Source organism: Orbicella franksi, chromosome 2 (genome assembly GCF_964199315.1).
Source record: "Orbicella franksi chromosome 2, jaOrbFran1.1, whole genome shotgun sequence".
Classification (NCBI taxonomy): Eukaryota; Metazoa; Cnidaria; class Anthozoa; order Scleractinia; family Merulinidae; genus Orbicella; species Orbicella franksi.
Window position 1 is genome coordinate 18,301,252 of NC_138146.1, and position 25,085 is coordinate 18,326,336.

The 25,085-nt window shown below is 39.0% G+C and overlaps 2 protein-coding genes across 3 annotated transcripts; both read right to left on the reverse strand.

The window, feature by feature from the left end:
* Positions 1-5,091: 5,091 nt before the first annotated feature.
* On the reverse strand, positions 5,092-8,781 carry LOC145478416 (uncharacterized). Its single transcript, XM_081456443.1, has 2 exons — positions 8,116-8,781; positions 5,092-6,534 (listed from the first exon to the last, which is right to left on the reverse strand). The coding sequence occupies exons 1-2, from the start codon at positions 8,174-8,176 to the stop codon at positions 5,618-5,620; spliced, it is 978 nt and encodes a 325-aa protein (XP_081312569.1). The 5' UTR covers positions 8,177-8,781; the 3' UTR covers positions 5,092-5,617.
* Positions 8,782-16,924: 8,143 nt separating this feature from the next.
* LOC145478422 (protein DPCD-like) lies at positions 16,925-24,631 on the reverse strand. Of its 2 annotated transcripts, XR_014048256.1 has the most exons (7): positions 24,352-24,631; positions 23,662-23,742; positions 22,930-23,048; positions 22,644-22,777; positions 21,736-21,838; positions 21,079-21,241; positions 16,925-19,560 (listed from the first exon to the last, which is right to left on the reverse strand). XR_014048256.1 is itself a non-coding variant. In XM_081456450.1 (6 exons), the coding sequence occupies exons 1-6, from the start codon at positions 24,536-24,538 to the stop codon at positions 21,137-21,139; spliced, it is 729 nt and encodes a 242-aa protein (XP_081312576.1). In that variant the 5' UTR covers positions 24,539-24,631; the 3' UTR covers positions 16,925-21,136. The 2 variants fall into 2 exon arrangements, 1 of the variants encoding a protein (XP_081312576.1); XM_081456450.1 differs by having other exon boundaries at positions 16,925-21,241.
* Between the last annotated feature and the right edge of the window lie 454 nt (positions 24,632-25,085).

Below are 25,085 nucleotides of genomic sequence, written 5' to 3' on the forward strand. Positions count from 1 at the left end.
ACTTAGTTTACATCTTTAGTACTGAGAAATTGTTACCTTTATTAAATATTGCTAGATCTTAACACTGAAAGGTTTTGTTGAGTAGAAAAAAAAAACACAAGAAAACAAAAAAATGTACTAAACTGCCGCAACCTGAAATTCAAACAATACAAGTGAATATTCTCGAGATCCCCCTTGTCTGTGACCAATTCTAGGTTTGAAAATTCGTATTACCCGAGAACGGAAGACCAACATAGGCAAGTTACTTAAGTTATATATGGACTTCTACTAAGGAAGATCGTTTTGGTGAGATTTTAACACGCGATTTTCAATGGCCTGCCTTCTATTAATCTGGGCTTTGCGAATACCCTGTTCAAATGTTTTGTAGTCTGAAAGACAGCTGGATAACTGATAAACGTGAAGCATTCAATTTAGTATCCATTTTTTCTGTCCGTTATGTTCCTGAAGTTTCTGTCAGTTTTACAAAAACACTGAGCAACTGCTACCCGAAATGGTCCAAACAATAGCACTGGATTCACCGATATTTCTCACGGGAGAATGCGAAAGCTATACCCGCATCCAACACTGTCATCTGCGTAAAAGTTAGAAACGCCAATTTCCCAACATCTTAATCCCGTTCCCACGACTACAAGTAACAGCTGAGTTTATAGCGCGGCTGTACAACTGTCCATTACGGCAGGTACCACATTGTTGTTTAACAAAGAAAAGAAAATTCTCACAACTAAAAACGCCCCCAATTTGTCAAAAGCCTGTAATTTTGTTTTATTTAACCCTTATTTGCAGTTAAATGATTCAATAACAGAGTTTTTCGATTTGAAATAAGCACAAGAGCCGAAAAGTGCCAATTATTTTTCAGTTACGCTAATCATTGTTTGTTCTGGAACTTACGTTTCGCGTGAATACATGATTGTTTGGAATTGTCAAACTGTAGACAAACGAGTTCTCGCTATTAAAACTACAGTAATCCTTAATTAAGGACCTGCTCTATAGTTAGCCTGCAGTCCCAAATTTTAAGTGATTGAATAATCCATTATAGGTTTAAAATAAGTATACAGACGAGGACCCCATCATATCTTAAGTTAACAGCCGGCAAGATGTCCGCTTCATGTAAAGTTGGTATAGTTTCATTCTGAACGCTTTTGAGTTCTAGGTTCGTGATTCGCGACTATGAGCAATTAATTTTAACCATTTCTATGTAAACATTTGCTGAAAATAGCTTGTTTAAGATAAAGCCATACATTCGACAGTTAATTAGTACCATAGAAGTTCAAAGAACTTCCATCAACGGCTCCGAGAAAATAGATAGCTAACGAGGGGCGTAGCGCCGAGTTGACCATCTCATATCAACTCATATCCAACAAGCTCGACTGGAATGATTGTTTTATTAAAAACGCCCCCAAAATATAGAAAACTAAAACTTCCGAAAAATTATGCGTACGCTTTCCATGTTTGTAGAGAATGGTATTATGGCTCATACCACGTACCACGATGGCTAGGCCAATAAAACTATTGAATTGCAGTTATCCCTGATCCTGTTTTGAATAATTTGACAAAGTAACTTGTCCCAAAAGATGATCAAGGTACTTACCTTTATCTTCTCTTGCTTTTGCATATTGTTATAACGCTTAATAGTTTCTTCCACTTTCAGGTGAATAGATCTGAGCAAAACAGTCTATCTCACCATCGTTTTTTGTTGACTTAAGCTTTGTACACTTTGCAGCTTCATATATATTGGACTTCCAGGGCCAATTATTTAACCCACGTTTTAACGCAGTGATCTTGACTTGCGACGCATTCACTTCACTAGAGCGTAGTTTTTCCAACGTATGAGTTCCCCCCCAATTTCCTGATTTGAAACACTCTCAAGTATAAGAATAAGAGTTTTGGTAAGTATAACATGCGCGGGCGCAGTACTTTTTAAAAAACCCTTGTGCTCAGATCTTCGAGAGGATTGCAAAAGGACAGCTCATGCTCGGGTTTATCCGTTACCAGTGCAAACGGAAAAAAGCAGGGCTGCAGGCATAAATGAGAATGTCATTCCCAGTAGTATCGATAATGGCAAGAAATAGTGGGCTGTATCGACGAGCTGATAAATCATCGAGTTAAATACATTTAAATTGAGGGGGATACTCGATATACTTGATGCGGATTATAAATTCTTAGATATAAAATAAAGGGGTTAAAAGTATGGCGCAATGGACAGTGCACACTGTCAGAATTTAGTATTTTTTTTACGGACAATATATTTTACATGTGACTATTTTTAGACACAGCCTCTCCGGTTCTTGTTTGTGCACCCCGCAATCAACAGAAAAGTACGGCCAACGCGTTTTAATAATTGTATTCGTGATTTGAGAACGATCAGGCATGTGATGTTAACCTCGCACTTCCTCAAGAAACTTTACGTATGGGAATTTTTCGTTTTTATGAATTTTCAAGGATTCGCAAAATTAGCAAAAATATAATCCTGACAACAATTAAAAACATCAAAACGGGCTGACTACACTAGCTGCGAAGACAGACCATGCTTGCTGCATGACGGCTGCGACGATCACGTCCACCGTAAAAACTTGCGCACCTTTGGGGCCTAAATTTGCTTTGATGCATGAATTGTATAAATTTAAATACAACTTTTGTCGTCCATAATTGAGATATTTTGCCTTTGAGTTTATCAGTTTGCATTTATATAATAGAAATAAAATCTTTGTTGAGATAGAAATTCTTTTTTTTTTTTCTCAACATCAGCACTGAAGCGTTAATGTCAGTGGCAAAATTAAATTCAGCAACCACTGCAGAATACGATTAATATACTGGCTTGGATCTGCACTTGAAACTCTTCTTAAACACTTTACATTTGACGGTGTCATGTGCTTCGGTGTTTATTTTAGTCCTAGGTCGTCATTTCTTATTTTAACTGAACTGTGCAGCAAACAAATATCAAAAACATCTGCATGTTTTTCTTGCGTATTTGCCAAAAAGAGAGAGAGTAAGATAGGAGAATACTACACAGTACATTTGACTGTAGCTTAATTGGGTTTCATTGCTTGTTTTACTCCGACCTTCGTCAATTCTCTTTCAAACTGTGCTGTACAAAAAATAAGTATCAATGGAAACTGTACATTAAAAATTACCAAAACACATCAGGGAGAAAAGGTATAGGAATTGATGAACAGTAAATTTGACAGTGGTTTGCGCATCAATGTTTGCTTATTTCCTAGCTTCGTCATTTCTGAACTGTGCAGCAAACAAATAAAGATAACAAATGTACATTCTAGTTGAGCAGTTGCCAAAAAAGAGATTGAAAACAGCAGAAGTATGGTATGATAAGAAGTAATTTGAATGTGGTTTTGCGCATTCTTGTTTGTTTTAGTTCCCATCTTCGTCATTTCTTTTTCAAACTATACTTTGCAGCAAACAAACATCAATATCAACTCTACATTATTTTTGAGCGTTCGCCAAAAAGAAATTGAAAACGATATGAGTTTCCAAAGCAGCACATTTTGACTATAGTTTGCGCATCAATGTATGTTTTGTCCTACCTTCGCTATTTCTTTTTCTTCAACTGATCTACGCAGCAAATTAATAGCGATAACAACTGCATATTTTTGTTGAGCAGTTGCCAAAACCAGAGTGAAATAGATAGGAGAATAACAGCGTCATGCATTCATTTTATACAAGTCATGTGCATGGATACGGAAAGTCATTCTACCTTTTCCAGCTTTTTTTTCCCCATTACCTTCGTCATTTTCAGGCACATATTAGTTCGTGCCTTAATTCTTTCGTTACACCTTTTTGTGCACGGTTTTTTTGTTATCCTTTTCGTAGTAAGCTTTCAATCAGAAACGTGTGTACAATGTTCAAACTTAAATAGATAACAGCTCATACATATTGGGGCCAACAGTTGCCAAAAATGGCCGTTTATTACTTGCCGTTTTGTTCTTGAGATAATAGATAAATGTTGTGTTATGACACATTTGATGTCATTGGTAGTCGTATCGCGCTACAGTATTGATCTTAAGGCACAGCACCTGTATCTGGTGATATTTAAGTCTCCACCGATGACTTTTCGCCGTTGCACCTTGTGAACTCTTGTTGAACCAGTAAGGAACTTTAGCGCTTGTCAATAGAATTCATTGTTCGGCCGTTTCTACGCCAGTAGCACTTTAAAGATTTGCAAAATTTACCCACGGTCATTTATTCTTATGCAAATGTGGAAAAATCTTTTCAAATTCGGCGAGTGATCTACGCGAAATGATATTCGGCAAATCTCCCTCAATACTTGTTATGAATGCTGAATAAATAACAGTTTTTGTTCGAATTCAACTCGCGCCGTTTATTTTCTAAATGACTTTATCATTAGGCCATCCCACTTTTTGTGTTTTGGTGCAACGATTCTTGTTTGTGTTTTCACTCTTCAGAATTAATAGTTGCCTTTTCTAACGCAGGTCACCGGATATTTTCCACGTGACTTGATCATGCGTTCTAGAACCAGGTGGTCCTCCTACGCAGCCGACCTTTGTGTTTATGTCTTAATACCATCTCTTGGGATGTTAAGCTGAAAAAAAGCGTGAGTGAATTAGCTAGAGAGAGCCCTCTCGGCCATGTGTAGCTTAAGCTGATTTCAGAGTCAACCAGGTCGGTTTTATTCATCGGAGATCTCACCACTTCGAATTTTCCGGATCAATCTCGGAATCTGACTGAATTCGAGCCAAAGGTGAAATTGCAAAACTACATGTACATGCCGAATGAATGACAATGACCATTTGGCAATCAGCAAATGAGAAAATAACATACGGTATCCTCTCGCCTATCTACCTTGCCACCATGAACAGCAACGAAAAAATGTCATCATGGACAATTACTACAATTTGAGTGAGATTTCCTTAGGACATTCGTATCCTAATCTCATTTTGTGCTTTTAAAGCAATTGGGTTTCCGTATTCTTTCTAACGGCCAAGCGGCACGATGTGGGTGCAAGTTTCTTAAAACAACTTTGATCCCAATTTTCAACACCCTTGTTCTAAGCTTACTAGTCATTTCGGGCTGACTCAAGCGTAACAGACTTTTTAATGAGCCAGCATTGGGCGCCACTCCATATCTATACAGAAGGTTCTATAACAATGGTTGCGGTGGTTCGCAGCTAAAACATGCAGCCACCTGTGAGTTAAACACTTAATACACGTGACGTTTTTCTCGTCTGCACGCCATTATGTAGTGAAAATTTCTGACTTTTAATTACTTCTCTTTAGTAAAAGGCTCTGAAAATAACAATATACTCTATTTCACAAAATATAACCACACTTGGATCTCTCTAGCTCTTTGTCCTTCAAATATATTCGTCGCTTACATAACTTCTTGTACATTTTTGAATATCAAAAGTTACTTTTTTAACATATTGTTTTACATAAATACACTGTTATTTATATTAGCTCTCCTTAATAAGGTTCTTTTTCTCAAAGCGTTTCATTTAACTCGAATTGACTAATTCATAGCCCAATACTTCTCTAGTAATCATTTGGCACTCTTACAAAACACGCGCTACTTAATACTTGCGTTTTCGTGCGTGCCCGTAAACTCAAAATTACGGAAAACATCTTCAAAGTCCAGGCGGTTAAAGTCAGTAAAAGACTTGTTCCCTTTGTGATTCAAGAAGATTTTTGAACGGCATGTTCTCTCTCATTTGCTCTGTGGCCGTGTCAGGGGGCATGCGGGCGTTTTGCTGCTCGGGGCGATGGTGATTCGAATTTGATTTCTCCAGATAGTAGGCGTGATGAATTCGAATATGCGTGCGTAGATTACTCGAGCTGATGAATTTCCAGTTGCAGATGTTACACTTGTACGGTTTTTCCCCAGTGTGGGTCAGAATGTGCGATTGGAGGTTGCCAGAGGTAGTGAAGGCTTTGGAGCACTGTTTGCACTTGTATGGGCGCTCGCCTGTGTGGATACGGACGTGTCTTCGCAGATCGCTCGAGCTTACGAACGCCTTGGGACAGTACTGGCACTTGTGTGGTTTCTCGCCCGTGTGTGTCAGGATGTGTCTCTGTAAATTGGTCAGCTGAGCGAATCCACGGCAGCAGATATTACAGGTGTACGGCTTTTCGCCGGTGTGAATTCGGTTGTGGATCTTCAGGTGCGCCGCTAGGGCGAAAGCCTTCGGGCATTTCTGGCACTTGTATGGCTTCTGGCCCGTGTGGATGAGAACATGGCGTTGGAAATTCCACGAGCGGGTGAACACTTTACTGCAGTGCTGGCACGTGTAAGGTTTTTCGTTTCCCGTGGAATCCGTTTCCTTTTCTTCTTTAATGGCCGCAAAATCCGCCAAGCGTTCGCTATCAGGACGCTCCTCCCTATTCCACGCGTTCATTCTTTTTTCACTATCACCATGAAAGCCGTTCTGTCCGTTATATTCCTTGCTTGTGTTGATGACATGCGGTTCGTTGTTTGGCATAACTAGGGGTTGGGCATAAGGCGCTGTGAGACGATACAGTTCAGCTTGTGAAGATGCTACAGTTGGTGGGGTATCCTCGGTGTTGTCTGTAAGTGTAAGAATGTAACAACTTAGCAACTCTAAGTTTACTTAAGTAATAAGCAGTTACAATTAACATTTCGAGCTCGGGCTTGCTCCTCCCTGGTAGAAAACCGCAATGGCTTACACCCTAATCGTTTATCATACGCAAAGTGTATCGAGAGAGCTTAACGAGAATACGCCTGTTTGTAGCCGGCAAAGTAGCCAAGATTTTCATGCCGACTGGTAGATTTAGCGGTATTAATTCGGCAAACCAATTCCCAATAACTGTACTGTAAACACTGGTTCGTTAACGATTCTCTTTGAAAAGTTTTAAAGGTGGTAATTAAATTGATTCTTGGTTATTCAGTCTTTACAGTGACTTTATTACACTGCTGAATGCCTGTTTAACTACGAAACTACGCTTAACCAAAACTGTAAATCCTGAAATTTATAAAAATCTACCGGATTATGAAGAAGGAGTCGGGCTTTTTTGTCTATCTTAGAAGGAACGATGAAATGTAAGCGGCGACAAGTGAAAAAAGACGAGCAATTTTATTTCGGTTTTACTATGAATGTTTAATGGCTAAAAATACCATTTTATAAAAGTCATCAAACACCACGAAGCCCTTTCTTGATGCATTTTAACAGTTCTCTTAATCCGAAGGCTCTTTAACAAACCGCAAGCAAGATAGAAAAGCATAATAATTCTATTTCAAATCTTCTGGGTAGAATCAAACGCCAAAATAACTGGATTTTCATGTTCAATCGAGAACAAAAGCTCACTAGTTCTAAGATGTTATGTATTGAAATGCTGCCTCCAGGACATTAGAATTGCTGTTAAAAAGCTCTAAATAGATAGAAAAAGAATTTCTAAACCCTTTTGGTGTATAAATGTCCTGATTTTTTCAGGAAGCCTCTGACAGAGAAGGGATGAAAATTGCTTCGATGTTTGTACTCCAAGAATAAATAATTCAGCACCGGCAAGAAGCTATTCTGTAATCGCCAGAGGACAAACCGTGGACGTGCTTTTTCTCTTCTACACTATCACATTTTACTTATATCCTACACGAATTTTTTCAGGACATCCTAATATGTCTAATCTAATTTACGTACCCATTAGGAGTGACATTGGAGGCTTAAGTAGCTCAGTGGTGATTTTTCTTTGATGCCTTTTAAAAGACCTTCCAGGTATTTTACGGGTAGCAAGGTCGACTCATGTTTAAGATTCTCCACAAAGAGGAAAACTTAATCCAAGAAATAAAATCTTCAATACAGTCATTCGACAGATATTCGATCCAACAGAATAATATGCTGTGGAAACTACAGTGGAGGAGTTAAACAGACCGAGGCACTTTCAAATAAACTAGCTAAGTCTCGCTTAACAACTGAGAAGTAGTTTGTCCTTAGTCGCCATGCAGTGAAAAAGGCAATTAAAAAATGATTATTTTTGTTCTATTCATGAGAAATAGACTCTCTTTCTTGATTTATTTTAAGAACTTCGTTCTCTTGCTACTAGAAGCACTACGAACTTACTTTAAAAAAGGCAGAAATTTGTAAAATGAACGGTCACAACTCAAGCGTATGAAAAGGACTTAAATTTAACTTACCAAAGTAAGTGATACTGTTTTTCTTGAATTCCTTCTTTTTGATTAAAAATGAGCGAGGCATTCTTGATTTTTGTGGCTGTAGGCTTGATATGTGGATCTCTGTAGATAGATGTCAGTCCGAACTCTGGGATACTCTTGGTGTATGATTAAGGCTCCGGCGATCGTGCGCTAACTTTGGTTTAAAATGAACTGAAGAATCTTGCGCTGGTTGAGTTATTATAGGCCTCGAGAGTGGCCTGGACAGGTGTAGCTAGGATATACAGCGGTCGTAAACAATTTCCCACTTGCTAGCCTGGCGCAAACTTTCATACATGGAGACTGAATGCCCCTTGATCATATCACGACAAAAGAATAAAACAATCTGTTATTTAAAACAACAACCTCTTTGCAATACTACTGGCCGGGTATTAATTTATTAAAGACCTGCCCCGGCCCCATCAAGAATTCAATGCTTTGCAGGTTGCGCGAGTAGGAAAATGGCTAAACGACTAATCCTGTTTGACAAAGGGCCGCTGTCGGCCAATCTTAACTGGGGTATCGCATTGCGCATGCATGATAGAATAGTTTGTTTAAAACTTGGCAGGCTTGTTCGCTGCTAGTGGCGCCGGTAACCGACCAATCGCAGCGCAGAACGCTAAATAACTTTCGCATGAGCACAACTGAGCGAGAACAATGCTATCGATGAGTATTCTGACCAAGGAGACCGCCATGAATAAAGTAAGACAAAAGACCAAGGTTTCTTTCCACTTTACACTATCTGATAGCAACACATTCCTTCGCCGTAAAAATAATACGTTGTGGTAATTAGGGTTTCGTTGTCACCTTTGAAAACCGATTTAGAAAGCGCACTGTAAACTGAAGCGATGTTCTTTTGTGCTGCGCGTTATGAAATTTTAATTTGGAAATATTTGGAAGTATGTTATTTGTCACTGAACCATGCCGTGTCAATTATTCATACAATAGGTAAACTGCCTTTTGTCCCCGGTTCTGAAATAGAGCCATGAAATATCCCATCTATCCTGCCCTCTAAACAACTCGTCGCTCTCTCAGAACACGCGATTTATCACACGACTGACATGTTTATTTTGCGCGGGCGAACTTCAAGTTGGTGCGAACGATTTATCAAAACATTTCAAACAAGATCGACACTTCGTTCAATCGCATGAGCTAATTACTTCTGAGAACATGCTTTTGTTTGATTTTGGCCACTGCTAGCGTCGTGCACATAGCAACGCCACCAGTCACTCTCGCCTTTGCCACTTGTTCGTTTGGTAAAGGCACGTGCGCTGCAAAACAGGTGCGATACTACCCCCGAGCGATGAGAACAAAGGTATATCGACGTTTTCCGCGAGACAATGGAGGAAATTGAGAAGAAATTTTTCCGTCAGTTCTCACTTAAATCTCGACAATAATTTCATACTGAGATAGAAGAGAATGGAGAAGCTCCGTGACTACTTGCACGGCGTTTTTTCACTTTTGGCGCATACCGAGTCGAACAATGCACACGCGCATGGAAAGCCTGAATTGACCTGTTCTAAAGTGGGGAAGACATAGATGGATGGGAGAATCAGATGAACGAATGGGTGGTTATCAATATATCATAAAATGTGAGTTGACAAAGGTTCAATAGTTTTAATCCTTAACCTTGAAGTTCTAGAAACATTTTATTTTCTACTAAGGGGAAGCAATGTCAAGGCAAAGCAAAGAAAAGGATACTGTATAATTTTGCGGTTTCTATTGTAAACAAGGACTTGGTCGATCACTTGACTGGGAAGCTAACGTGAGCGCGATAGCTCAGAAGAAAACCTGTCACGGTAGTCAGATGCCAGATTTACGACTGTTAAGAGTCTGAAATCAGTTACATGATAGACCATTAAGAACTTGCAACAAAAAACAAAGAGAAGAGCTGAAAGCGTTTTATCGTCAGAGCAAATATGGCAGCAAGATAGCAGATAACCTATATTGTAAACAAACTGAAATGTTTAAATAAAAGACGAATGAAAAAGCGCGTGCGACTCCGTAGTTTTACAAGATCTTCGTCTTCGTTGTCAAGAAAGGAATGTTTTTAACATATGGCAAATCTGACTTGAAAAGCCACATGGCTCAATTTTGCATGTGCTTTGGAATGTTTATGAAATTATATTGAGGGTGTGACTCAATTAGTTAAACAAATCTATTTAGATTATTTACGCCCAAGCCAACATCTCGGTTTTCTTTTACATCGTATGCGAAAAAAGTAACATCATTCTAGTCACTGAAAAAAAATTTGTCAAGAAGCACACATTACTGCACGTATGCTCAATTTGAAACCCATTTTCGTCGTCGCTTTTGGCGCATATTTGATAATAGGGCACTTGCTTTAAAAGGGCAATTAAACTAAGATTTAAATCTCATAAACCTGATAGAGGCTTAAGAAAGTTACACTAATACTTTAAAAAGCTCAACGGGTCCACTGGGATGATTTAGTTAGTTTAGCAAGAAATACAAGGAAGAAGGACTTCGCGAGAGTTTTTGAATCGAATTCCAACCTGAATAGGGCTGATTTAATTTCATTCGTTTAGGAAGTTACCAGCTGACAAAAATGGCAGGTATTATAGACGAAACAAAAAAAGCTGTATTGGAGCAAAATGGTTATTCAGTATATATGCCCTGGAGCTGTGCCAAACGAAAGTAAGATGTTTTTTTTCGTGGCTTCTCGCTCTAGAAGAACGAATTAAAATCAACGCAAAAGCCCTTAAGACATATCCAGAGACATTCAAATATGTCTACCACTTCTCGACGCGAAAATCCGTGTTGCCTCATTATAGCTCAAGGAACAAGGCTTTATTTAAATGACCAAAAGTTTGATTAAAACGGCCCACGCTTTCTTTCTTTCTGGAGGAGCAATTTCAATTCTTTGTAGAAACAGATGGCAATCTTTTCTAACGTTGGCTCGTGTCGCGTAAGATTGTTTCATATATTAGGGCGGTCTGTGCGGACAGCAACAAAACGATTAAGTAGTTAGAGAATTTCGCTATTGGAATTTTCAACTTAACACTGTTTCAGTAGATGAAGTTTTAGTTTAGGCATTTACGAATTACATACTGAAATCCTATGGTCACGGCTTGGAATAATCTAAATAAAAATAAGCTTATTCTAAATCTTCCTAGTTGAATCGAAGGGAAAACAACAGCAGTCTCTATCGTAAAAGATACATTTATGCGTAACTGATCCAGAATTTAACAGATTGTAAACACGAGGAGTCTTAATGAGTTCCATCTGTATATAAACCTGTGCTTATGCACAAATCTCTCGTATTTGGGATTTTGTCAAATTTTACGGTTCCATTCTACCAGCCTTGACGGCTCTTTTCCTGACAAAACAAATACATAACCAAAACTACCATATTTCCGGGAATGTTACTTTATTTCAATAGTTTCGCGTGCATAACTTTGCCACAACAAAAGACAAATGATAAGTTCGTACGTTCCTAAGTGATTGAAGACTAAACAGCTTAGACATGGCATTCGTTTGACCAGGGACAGCGATACTCTTTCGGCCCATGATAAATCTGCTCAACCACATTTTTTCATGCATGCACTTTCAAACTTAAGCCTAACAGTGGGAATAGAAAAAAGTGCAGAGCAACTCACGTCTTGCTAAACTGAAAACAGGAAATTCTCGACCCAATCGCGTTGAAACAGAACAGTTACCGAAGGAAACATGACTATAAGCGATGTCGTTTTAGCTTCGGAATCCTCGCGGAGTCTTACGAGATGTTAACAAAACCACAGAAACAATAGCGCCATCTGGTCATCAAGTGTATTTAAAACGACAAAGGTAAATATGAAGGTTCAATAATAGCTTGTTATATTAAGGGGTTACTGAAGCGAGATGGCACTGGAATGATCTAATTTGGAAATTTAATTAGCAAAACTTAAAAGAAATATTTGAATAAAAAGGTATGCTAGATACGAAATTTATTTCATGGTAAGTCTCCTTTTGTTGCCAGTTATAACCGTATATTAATTTCCGATTTTTCTCTTCTTGTTCTATGAGAAAGGCATCTAAAAGAAGACCGTGGGGTAAAAATAAAAATAACTATGTTATTGACCGAGGTCTTTGATAAGTTCATGATAAGTTTGATTTGGAATCATGTCGCGTGTCGTTGTTCGCATTAGCTTGTAGTTTCGTGACGTACGACAATTGTCCACCAAGGATCGATAACCAACTGATGATTTCTTTTTAATTTCTGACTAAAACATTGACTCGCTGACTACTTACAACTTGCCCATATATATAGCAGAACAACGAATGAGATTTCTTTACCCTTTCCCACTAAGTTGTGGTGAATATTAGCACAGGGCTTTAGTTAAACGGCCGTACCGTCGGTAAATTATTCACTTGACATCAGAGACAAGTGTACATAACCACGCGGTAAGAGTGTTCAAAATCAATGCAACCGCATGCGCAAAACCCGATTAAAACACGATTCGGATTTGCTAAATTAAGTCACTTCATAAGCCGAGTGCATCGGCTTTCATTTTTACCCACTGTTATTCTGTTGTCCTTACAGACGATCGAATCTATACTTTGCCTTCGCGATAAAAAAAGTATCCAACCAGTAAGAATAATTTCATCGTCATGTTTGAGATTTGAACAGGTACACCTGTTGGAAGAGGCATTGAACAATTCCTGATTCTTTTAAGCCTCATTCCCCCAAATCATTACAATACTATCTCTTCTTAATTTGTCATCAGTGTCACAGGTAGAAAGCTGATGTTCTTTTTGTTACTCCAGTGAGGTGATTGTTCGTTCTTTCGTAAAGGTTAGGGGATCTTTATCTAACCCTGACCTGTTCAAAAACATCACAAAGCACTCATCATGAATTAAACTGGATTTTCTTGCATTTATTTAATTATTTTATTTAATACTATTTTTTGACGGTGAGTTTTAGACTAAGCGCCAGTTTCATTTTATTTTCTGTTTTTCAGTGATATGATGCTAGAGAGCGCCATAATTAAGGAAGACGATCTGAGCCGTCAAAAATGATTCTTTATTCAACAACATCGTTGCTTGTGACTCTTTTTTTCTTAATATGACACTTGCTTTTTTCAGGGTATTAGCAATTTAACCTTAATAAAAACCGCGCACCATGGGGTGCTTAAACCACAGTCACACAACAAAGAGATATTTTTTTCGTTGAAATTAAGGAGTTTCTTTTTAATTTGGGCGAAATCCGATGCTCCTAAAGGGGTCGTGCTGAATTGAAATCCGTCCTAAATATCATTGTGTTGTAATAAAATGTGGTTCTTTCGGCCGGATATCTTCGGTCTTCGCCGATGTTGGGAAATATTAAGGTTCGGCCTTGTTCGGTCAGTGATGTGCGAGTGTGAGGGCGGCCATGAACAAAGGAACAAAGGTTAATGAGAAAAATGCACAGTTTTAATTTGGCCAACAATTAAAGTGAGGTATACGAACGTTTAAACGCATTTGTTTTTAAGTTAATTAGAATCAGACCCCAACGCTTAATGGTTTAGTCCATCCAAGAACGAAAATATGCTTCATAATTTTAGCCTTCATTTACAGTAATGCCAGGCCCCGTCAACACTACGCCGGAGAAATTTGAAAAAGGCGTTTTCACTCTGAAAACGCATCAAATGTTTTCCATCCACACTACACCGGAGAAGTTTGAAAACGCAACAATCATTGGTTATTTTGGATTTGTGTTCGGGAAACACTCGAGCAGGGAAATCACGTGATTATCGCGATGTCATCGTTTTCGAAAAGCTCTGTTTTCAAAATGTTTTTCGTCCATACTAAAACGCAAAGCCGGTGTTTTAAAATTCCTCCGGTTTGAAAAGCTTTTTCGAAAAGCTCCGTTTTCGTGACGGATTAGTGTGGATGGTAGGCCTAACCGTAGAAATGAACGGCTACGTTTCAGTCAAATTTCTCCGGCGTAGAATGAACGGGAGGAGAGAAAAAGAATGTTCTGTCGCATTTTCACTTCTGCGGCAGCCATGCATTTTCCCTTGCTTTGTTCCATGCTTGCGAAATGAGCGAGTAAATACTAATTGAGGATTGTTGTCGCTAGCAGGTAAGGAAGGGGAGGTTTGTCAAATTTAATAAATTTTCTATACTAGTTTCTTCACATTCTAAAAGTTAACCAATAAAAATCAACTTCGTGTCCATCAGAGTCTGTTGTGTGATTCGTAAAAGAAGTCGCATGAATAACTAGCTAAGCATCTTCTCCGCGAAACTACCATGCAGACTTCATCAGCTGAATTAAGGGCAAACACACGCAATTATACCAAGAATTTGATTTTGATCGTTATACATGTAATGAATACAAGCACATTTTGGTCTTTCTATTTTCATGTCCTAATTAACCAAGTGGTTAATTTGATGGACTGCGGGCTAACCGACTATTCTCTTTTCTTCTGCCAACTTTGATAAATCAGCCAGTCCGGCAATATCAAGAGTTATTTTATGGCTGCGCCTTTCAGCAGGTAGAACCTGCCAAACTTTCATTTTTTCATAACAATAATAATAAAAACGTTTAACAGTAGCTTCGACGAAATGCGAAAAAAGTCCTCTCTTCTTCCTGAGAGATAAGCTCTGAACAAAACGAAGCAAATTCATTCAAAGCCCGGCGATAACTTATCGGGCTTCACCGTAACGATCTCGTGAGCTGAAAACAGAGATCGCAGTTAATAAATATTAAGCACAGAGAGATTTTTGTTTCGGATTGAAGGAGATAGAATTAAAACAAAAGAATAATTAGTCAGAATAAGAAATACAGTTCGCTTACTAACTCAGTAATCTCAGATCAAATACTCCTCGTCGCAGGTAAGTTCATTTCACGACAGAGCGCAGCCTCCTCCCTCCTTTTGTGGCTTATGACCCTTTTCAACGTCAAACGTTTAACGACTGTGTAACAAAAACCTTGAAGACAATATCAAGAAATATACCCCAGGCAGCTCAATAGCAAGATGCTTCACATTTTTCCGTTAATGGTTTTGGCATTGTGTTTTTCAAGCGAATCGCTCGGTGTCTATGGTTCGATCTCTTCTCTCGCCCAGGGTAAGCTTGTATGAGATCATAAATGATAGCGTCTTCGGAAAAGACTTGTCTTTACAAACAGAAGTATGACCCGTCGCTTCTCGCCTTAGTGAGGGCGCTGGTCAATTAAAAAGTGCGAAGTTTCTTTTTTCACTTATCCAATATCGCCGGACGCTGTTGCTTCGTTTCACTGCGAACTTGACTTGCAAAATCTGCCCTCGCTGAACAATGAGAAGAATATATTTTATTACAAGTTGAACCCATGCAGCCAGCACACATACACCCATATCAAAACTTCAGTTGCTGATGTATATTGTGTAAGCAACATTGACTTGACCGATCATTTTTGACTAAGTATAAACTGGCAAGTAATTCTCTCGTTCATGTCACCTCAAAACAGCCTGGGAAACCAATATGAAACTGCAAGATAGGTGTAGAACTTTACACAACGAGGAACTACATCTCTTGTCAGCGGTAATTCTCGTTAAAAACAATATGGCCTCATGAGACTATGACCTAGATCACAGTCTCTTGATGGCGTCCAGTGCGGGAGAACACGAGCTAAGCTTAAAGGAACCTAGTCAGCCTGAAATTATTGATATTGCCTGGTGAATCGAAATTTTTATTGCTTTACTGCAAGTAGTGTTAATTATCTTTAGAAGCTTGACAGTGATTTCCTTCGTTTCGACATACTCCGAATAAAATATAATAGCCAAACTCTCGCATGTAAACAAAAACAAAGGCGTGGGCGACTAGAGCCCTTTAAGAGAAGAGAAATGAAAATATCGATAGGCAAGGACGACCAATACACAAGCAGAGTAAAAAGATTTAATTACCGGACTAACATGGAAGAGTAAAGACTACCGCGGCTTGGAGGGGTATGGCCATTTGGTTAATAGAGCCTTCTATGGATGATCTATAATTTCTCTCCTTCTCATTTTGTTTTCTCCGTTCGAGATAGCAGAACTTCGAGATATCAAGAAATTAGATGAGGATCATGTACATGTAACGATGCCAAAAAACTGTTGTAATACTGTTGTAATGCGACAGCTTAGAGAGCCATAACCAAAATCAGCCAATCAGAGTGCTTTATTTCCAGTCAAATATTAACTACTTATAAGAAATAACACACAAAGTGCGGTGACAAACATGACAATGAAACGCATGTTCGAAAAAAATTCATTAAACTTGACGTTTCGTATGTTTCGACATACATCTTCAGACGGAAGTGACGGTTAGAATAGAGTCAAAAGAAGTAACAACTAAATTTTAAATTTAAGATAAGCAACTAACTAACAATAACAATGACAGAAGCTGAGAAACTTGCACATTAAAAGTGCAAACCGGCTAATAAAGATAAAGTTCATAAAGCTCTTCGCCAAGGGTAAGAGATTTACGGGGATTGTCAAACGGAGACTTTGCCGTATTCAGCAAGGCCGAGGTTTGACATTTTCCTGTATAGACCAAACGTTCGAGGTTAATAAGTCGTTTTATTATTGTATGGCTAGCTCCGCCAACGTGCGAGATGAATCGAATCCTGTGCTGTGATTGGCTACCCGAGCGGGCAACATGGCGCTACCTTGCCTGCTCGGGACTACCCGTTTTGTCCCGCAAAAAATTTCCCAAAAGCCATATAATAAATCCTTTATTGACTACGCTTGTTTTGTAATAAAATTGTCAATGATAAAAGAAAACTCGTGGCAAAAAATGCAACAGATTTACGTTTTAATTTCAATGAAAGCACGTTAATTCTAGTGCATTCCACTGGTGACCTTATTGTCCTCTAACCGAACCATGGATCTGTTTCCGGTCAATCAAGTGGCATAGACACTTTTCTATTTCAAAAGAAAATTCATACATAGTAAGGAAGCGTCATTGAAAGTTAATCAGAGAAGGGTGTAATCGGCAAAGCTGATCTAAGTTAGATAAAGTTCTCACGCCCACGATCCAAGCAGAATTTACACCGCCTACATGAGTATATTCTCTCACTTTCGCTCGCAAGCAAACAGTGTAGCAATGCCTTCAATATGCTGTCAGCGCAAGCGACAATGACTTATTAAGTTGTATTTAACGACGCGTTTTGCGGATCGATCGACCCCTTGCGAAGACCATGCGAGTATAGGAATAAAATCACCACTGCACAATTACTTAACTTCAGCCCTACCAAGTTTCCTCCAAAGAAGCTCTCGCTGTGAGCTGGGCTGAGGTTTTTCTTTAACAGAACAAAAGAAAACGTTGACTGTAGACGAAAGACATATAACGAGACAAAGAAGAATTGTATACTGTAAATGAAATCAGTAGATACGGGTGGCGTGTCCAATGACTCTGATGGCAGTCTGCCTCTCTCGGCACTGATTCAATCAGAGATGCGTCAAACAAACCGCGAGGGCCGGGCAACGCGTTGAACTAAAACAGCTGCATTGGAGCAAATTTACCTAACCATTTCTGGTTGAAAGAGTTAAAAATAGCCACCTTTCGATTGCCAGCCTGCGATCTTTGCCAACAAAAAAAAAATTTGGATGAAAAGCGCGAACGTGGAAATATATAATGTAAAAAAAGTGCGAAGTAGAAAAAAATTGCAAGAAAAAACAACAAAAATGTTTATGGGGTAATAAATTGTTAATGCGAAGTGGTAAAAGAATTGAATATGTTGTCTGGGTAATGGTTTCGAATTCTTCTCTCATTCACTTGTTATCGCGATATGCCAAGATGCATGCCGGTTTTTCCTCAAACGAAATTTCTCTTGTCGATTAAATGAGTGTTGTTAAAGTCAATCGAATGGCTGTTTAACCATGTGCGAGTGGCTGTACTGTCTAACTATGCGGTTTTGTGGCATACCAGATTTTAAGCGTACTCTACCCCTCTTCACCCATGCCACTCGTAGTAAAAACCGTAACAGACTAACTGAATATTCTCCCTTCAAAGGCTTCCTTCCTTACGATTCAAATGTTCCGCTTTTACTTTGTCAACAATGTCTATTGACCAAGTTGTCTTCAGTGGCGGATGACCACTAGCAGTTGACGTGCTGTCGGCAATTTCCCACTCGAGTTCTCAAGGAGAAGAGACCAAGGAAGCTGTTATTGTTATGTTAATAGCCATTCTTAACACACTCATGTCAGCAAACAATTAGGAAGGGCAACGATAGCACACAATAAAATAATTACATTTTAATATTTCTCAACCGTGTATTACTTCACATTTATTATACAGACACCAGTGAAGTAGCAGGTGAGCTTTCGCGCGAAAACATATCTTCACACGTGAAAATAACGTGTTATTTTCACAAGTGAAAAGGTCACCGATGCTATGGTTACATAATTTATCCCTTAAACTGTACTTAAATGTGTTACTGTATGATCGAAACATCATCAGATCTTCCTCGGAAATCTTCCGTAATCTTCGGAAATTTTCGGAAAATGTTCGGAAACGTTTGTTAGGCCTTCAAACAACTTTTGGAGAATTTTCGAAAATCTTCGGAAAGTGTTCGGAAATGTTCGGAAAATCGTCAAAAAAGTCGCCATTAGTGTGTTTATATAATAAACAAGATAATACATGGCTGCTTGTAGATATGGAATTTCTCTTCTCGTGTTTATCTTAATATCTCACTCGCTCACTCTTTCACTCGTGAGATATCAAGTTGAACACTCGAAGAGAAATTCCATATCTACGTTCGCCCATACAATATTCTTTATATATCGTCTAAAAGAAAAAAACAGTAGTCTCATATGAGTTACTTAATTTTCCCGCGCATAAGTTGTCCGCTGTCTTAGAGTTTTAGTTCCCGCTAAAAAAGACGTCTCATTCCAGTCCCTCCGCGCTTACCAGGCGTCGTCATCGTCTCTTTCTTATGTGGCACGGGAATGAATAAGAATGAAGTAAAAACTAAGTTATTTACACTGAGTCTAACAGTACAATCTGAATGAGACTCAGTGCTTAGAATGAGTTTGGGATAATGTTGCCTGGCACTGTGGTCCGCTGACTGCTGTGACAGGTAACTTCTACGGACTCTCCAATTTAGTAACTACTTATTGACCTAGAGTGAGGTCTGTAGGGAAGATCCCAGACTGAGACCTGGCCGCAAGGCCGCCGCGTAACGCTGGCACAATCTGGCCAAGGCTTGAATCGATCCCGTCTAGGGGACAGCAATACTCCTCAGATATGCGATGCAACGGAGAAGAACGAAGGTAAGTTTGCACATAGCGTAAATGTAGATCCACCTAAATGCCACAGCGGGCAATGTTATTTTTTGTGCCATTCCCCTGTGTAACTCCTCTCTGAACTATGTCATATTTATTGAGAACATATGGCTTCCTTTGTTTCCACTGGTAATAGGGATTACTTGTGTTTGGCTTATGTACACTCGTGCACTGTCCAGGCAAGTGGACCAATCTAAATCTAGAATAACTGCAACAAAATGTAGTAACGGTAAAAAAAGTATGACTTCGTTGAAAATGTAAATTAGTCTCATTTACAGTGTACTCAACATGAAATTGAGACAATCATATAAAGACAACAAAGTTCTAACATTCCTTTCTGTTTCCTTTTTCCGTGCCAGTTACCTGCACACCATGAGGCGGTTATTGCGGTCAGGGGCCTGTTTCTCGAAGGTCCCGAAAAGTTTTCGCACCGGAAAGTCACAGCAAAATCTCGAAGCATATGATTACAGAGCTGTTTTATTCGCGTATTCTTAATATGAACAGAGGTTCCCTTCAGTCAAGAAGTTTCAGGCGTATACTCCACTCCGTTTTTAGATACAGGTGAACTGAAAGTGGCTTTATGGGCCCGAAAAGTTTCCGGGGCTTTCGAGAAACGGACCCCAGGTCCGTTGAACTCTTGTCAGCAAATAAAACCTAGGCCCCGTCTGCACTACGCAGGAAGAATTTGAAAAAGGTTTCACTCTTACAACGCATCAAATATTTTTTGTCCACACGACGCCGGAGAAATTTAAAAACGCAACGACCACCGGTCATTTTGGATTTGTGTTTGAGGAAAACTCGGGCAGAGGAATCACATGATTGTCGTGACTCTGACGTTTTCGAAATGCTCCGTTTTTAATGCTTTCTGTTCACACTAAAACGCAAAGCCAGCGTTTTGAAGGGCGTTTTCGAAAAGGTTCGTTTTCGTGACGGGTTAGAATGGACGGTAGGTCTAATCGTAGAAATATAGCTGTGTTTTCAAATTTCTGCAGCTTAGTGTGGACGCTGCCCTGGTGTATCATCGGACCATTCGAGTGAGAGACGTGAATGAGGTTAAGCGATCCGTGCAATCTGTGTATGATCGGCAACCCTTAATCTGAGGATCTCGCAATAGTTTCTACACTCTATGTAGACATCTGAGGTTTATCAAAATATTGTGGTAACTGCTGGTTTCATAGAGATTAGTAGTAACAGGAGCAGCAACTGAGAGATTCGTGACCTCTCTGTTAAACTGTACAACGCTACGCAGGCGACATGCAATATTTTGACTTGGCAGTTACTCACGGGGAGGAGAGAATCCATATAAAGACAGGGAAGTGATCAACCGTCCTTGTTAAAAAAAAAATAATAATAATAATAAGTAATGAAAAAAAAATTGTATGCAATTGAACACTTATCGTTCTTGAGCTGGTAACTGCCACACGGGCAGTTAAGTTTGAAAGTGAATTGAAACCACACCCAGAAAACGAGAATTCGGAATCTTTTCAAAATGCCCCATCATCACCACCGTCTCTTCTATATTGATTGAAGTCCTCCCCATAAAATCTCTACTGATTGTTTCTTCACTTTCCTTTGCTTATAAGGAGCTCTCTTAATAAGGACGGCTTAGGATTTCAGACAGATTCCTATCGACGGACCTGAGATATTTGCATCTGTAAATATTTTTTCAAGACAAATATTCAAACCGCTGTGGATGATGAGTGACAGTGAATGCTTTGCTCTTTACTATAAGTTTAAGGGAAAATGTTCACGGCATCCTCTACTAATGACGAACGTTTTTCCTGTCAGCTTGGCTTGCATTCCACATCTCCATCACGACTTGACTTCATTTTGACAAGTTCCTGTCGAACTACCTTTTCCTGTTCTAGTATCAGCGAGGGCTTTTGGTACTGAGGACAGAAAATAGACATGCGGCATCGAGTTAGCCTGAATTACCGAATCAGACATAATTGTCTACCCAAACAACAAAATGATATCTTCTGACGACTGAGAATAGTTGAAGTACTGTACCACAATAATAAACCCTAGGCTCATGTTGTTGAAGGCTTTCTTGTGGGTTAGTTTTCAGGGAAGGTGTAGGGCGGGGCCACGGAGGGGGGCAGGGGTGGGTGTGGGTGCCGTGGGAGAGGGCTTGGCATGGCAAGAGAAATAATTGCAATTTAATAGTTTATATTTTGAGGCGATACTGTAGTTCAATTTACTTTTTGCAGCATATAAATATACTGCATCTCAGAACATAACGATGTGAAGGTTCTATAATACCAGTAAAATGAACATCGCGAAGCTTATTTTCAGGGATTTTCTTTAGTGTAACTTTATGGTATACTGCTAATACTAGGATATATCACCACTATAACTGGCATTCAACTTAATTCCAACTTACTGTTATGATGAGAGTGTTATTTGCATGAGCTATGGAGATCGCACTCTGTTCCAGATTTAATTTTGCTCTTTCCATATCAGAAATATGAAATCTTTTAAAATATCTGTGAAGAAAGAAGGAAATTATTAAAGTAGGTTCTTAAAATGAACGGAGGCAAATTTCAGAACTCAGAACTCAGAACTCAGAACTGAACATCAATCAAAGTTGGTTTTCAGTAGAACTGCTGATGGTAAGTTAAACATCCAGAGAGAGGCAGTCAATTATAAGTTGGTCAATGGGTGTTTCGAAGGAGGCCTACAACCTGAGGGAGACAAAGTTTCTTGTGGCTTTAAGGAGTTAACTTCCACAGAAGATGTGACCTGCAAGGAGACCTCAGGCATTAACGGGGATACAAATGAGTCCCTGGGACTTAATCCGGGACAACAGTTACTTCTGTAGCTGGTCCTTGTGGATCATGAGTGGCTTTACCCTCTGCCAGTTCAATTCTAATAGTCTTTAATCTTTAATCGTTAATCATTATTTATACATGGTAAAAACATCAGGTAGAAAAAATTACACTTTTTCTACCTGAAAAATTAGTCTGCAGATCATTGCTCCCACCCCTTCCACCCTATACTGAGTAAAGTATCCGTTAGGTTTGGCTTCTGCAGATTGGATTAGAATGACAGTGAGTAGTGATTGCAGATCACAAGGTTGAACTAAATAGCTAGAACAACACACCAGAATTACTCAGCTGCACATACAGGTGTACACATGTACCTTCAGGGTGCATATTATATACAGTACTCCAAAACTCATCCATCGCTGATGAGTTTTATAAATACTGAGTCACACATTATATTTTTCATCAGTAGGCAAATTTTTGGCCAGGTTTATATTATGTTCAATGAGTGCCAGTTGACTCTTACTTTTTGTTGCTTGTCCTTACTGTAATGGACTGCTTGTCATCATCAACTGTCACACTGTACACATTCAGTGGATGGGGAAGGTTTCTTATCCTCCACTGAAATGCTTTGCTATTATCTTTTCTTGTGAAAATTGGCTAAGGATGGATATATATGTAAATTCAAAGTTAGCAAATAATATTTTGTGTAAACAGACACCTGAGTTTACTACTGGACCTACTGTATCCAAATGTGTATAAAGTCAATGAAAAAAGTTGAAAAAGCAGACAGTGTTTGTACATGTACTCACATTTCCTCTACTTTCACTGATATTTTCCACATCTAGGTTCACTGGTCTCATGTCTTCACCTATCTCATATTCCCATTTGCCTTCTCTTCCTACACTAGACTTCTTCTTCCACTTCCTTACTGGAATGGAATAGTTAATAGGCAGTTGATCCATTATTGCACTTTGTTATTCCACATTGAGCCATTTTACCATACCTACAGCTGTAGGTCAAGAGAATGTGCAAAGTAATAGCCTGTACTACACTGATTGGTATGATTTTCAGATGCAGGATGTATTTCAAAGACCAGAAGCCCAAACACTAGAAAATGACGGAGGAATAAATTCTTCATCTGATTGTTTAACATATTATCATTAATTAGTAGCCACTCAGCTGTGATTATGGGAAATCCACAAATCTGATTGGTTCTCTCATCATTGTTTATTCACTGAATCTGATGGACGTGTGTGTGTGCTGCTCTTCAAAAATAATTCTTAATTTTAGGAGAAAATACCCAAAATTGTAAGTTTTGTGCTGTAATGCTTTAGAGTGTCTACAAAAAAAAAAAAAATAAAAATAAGAGTACTCACCCTCACTTTGTATGAGCAATAGTCAACTCGACTATGCCTCATTGACTGTTTGCTCAATACATAGAAAACTTGGGCTCGTAGTCTAATTTTTGAATACACAGGTGGCCACCTAAAGGCATATCACACTAATAACTTGTCACAAGTTTAGCAATGACTGCAACTTACCCAATAGTTCTCCAGATGATGTATCATACTCTTCCACCATCTCTGTTTCATCAGGGAAAGTGTAATGGACTTTACGTCGACCTGGTGACATTATGAACATTACAGAAAAATAACACCCAAAAGTTTTAAAGCTTAGTGAAAAAAGTACAAGCCATAGCCCAGGAAGCTGAGTTGGATCAGGTCCCATAGCAACCATCCAAGCACCATTTCTCACCTCGACTGTCAGTAGACACTCAGACAACTACTTATGCCTCAACTCCTTTACAATATATACTCCTTTAGCAAACAACCCTATTGCTGGTGGTTAGTTGTCACTGATTACTGATTAGGCCAAATTTCTAAAGTTTACAACCTACGTGTATTTAATATTTACCGTCTCCAGCCAAAAGGATTATTGTCCCCTAAGGTTTTGTATTATTCTGTTTTAAGTAAGCATCTATCTTCTTTAGGTTTAACGGAACAAGAACCTGCCACACATTTTAAGAAATTGTTCTGATAATATACACACACGTACGTAGTCTATTATGAACGATAGCGACACGTAAGATTTCAAGCTTACATTTCCCCGATTTCCCGAGTGATGTCTCAACACGCAGTCTTGCAGCATCAATCTTCGTTCTCTATCTTCATTGTCGACAAAGCTTTATACAAACTAAGTTTATTCAGTTTTTGATGGTTTGCATCACTTACCATCTTGAACAAGACTCGTCTTTCTCGCTTTTCGAAGCGTTTCCAACCAAACAAACTTCCCTTCTGCCGCCGCCATTTTAAATTCGCATTTTAAAGATGCTGCTGACCACAAGCAAAGTAGGCTCGAGAAGTCTGATCTGAGAGAGGTTGGTAAAGAAACTGTGGAAAACTGAAACATTTTTACCATAATTGCTACTAATCTCGCAATCTGATTGGCTAATTTGCTGTTGTCGATAAGAGTCCAGACAACGCTGCTCGCGTCAATGTGTCACACTCTTGTTCACGCTCTGAAAAACATTGATATTGTGGTAAAAAAAACAAATCGAATGAGGTTTAGAGTTGTGATAAGTTAATAAAGATGGTGAATTTTTTAAGCTCGGTAATGAAATGTGAAGGTGAATTAATCAACATGACACGAACGTGGGACAAAGAAAAATTCTGAATCCCCAACAGGAATCGAACCCATGACCTCCCGAACACCGGGCGGGCGCTCTATCCACTGAGCTACGAGAACTCATGGAGAGCAAGGTCATTTAACTGAGTTCATATATGATAGGTGTCCCGCATACTGCTAGGATCAACGCTATCGAATTCATCGTGAGTAGTGATAAGTTAATAAAGATGGTGAATTTTAAGCTCAGTAATGAAATGTGAAGGTGAATTAATCAACATGACATGAGCGTGGGACAAAGAAAAATTCTGAGTCCCCGACAGGAATCAAACCCATGACCTCC

Bases quoted from the DNA above. Each gene is read 5' to 3' on its own strand.
- LOC145478416 (XM_081456443.1), bottom strand. From the start codon at position 8,176: ATGCCTCGCTCATTTTTAATCAAAAAGAAGGAATTCAAGAAAAACAGT. The intron at 6,535-8,115 runs GTAAGTTAAATT...TTACACTTACAG, and splicing joins AAACAGTATCACTTACTTTG to ACAACACCGAGGATACCCCA.
- LOC145478422 (XM_081456450.1), bottom strand. From the start codon at position 24,538: ATGGTAAAAATGTTTCAGTTTTCCACAGTTTCTTTACCAACCTCTCTC. The intron at 21,839-22,643 runs GTAAGAGTCAAC...CTTTCTTCACAG, and splicing joins GTAAGGACAAGCAACAAAAA to ATATTTTAAAAGATTTCATA. The intron at 21,242-21,735 runs GTAAGTTGGAAT...TTCTGTCCTCAG, and splicing joins ATAACACTCTCATCATAACA to TACCAAAAGCCCTCGCTGAT.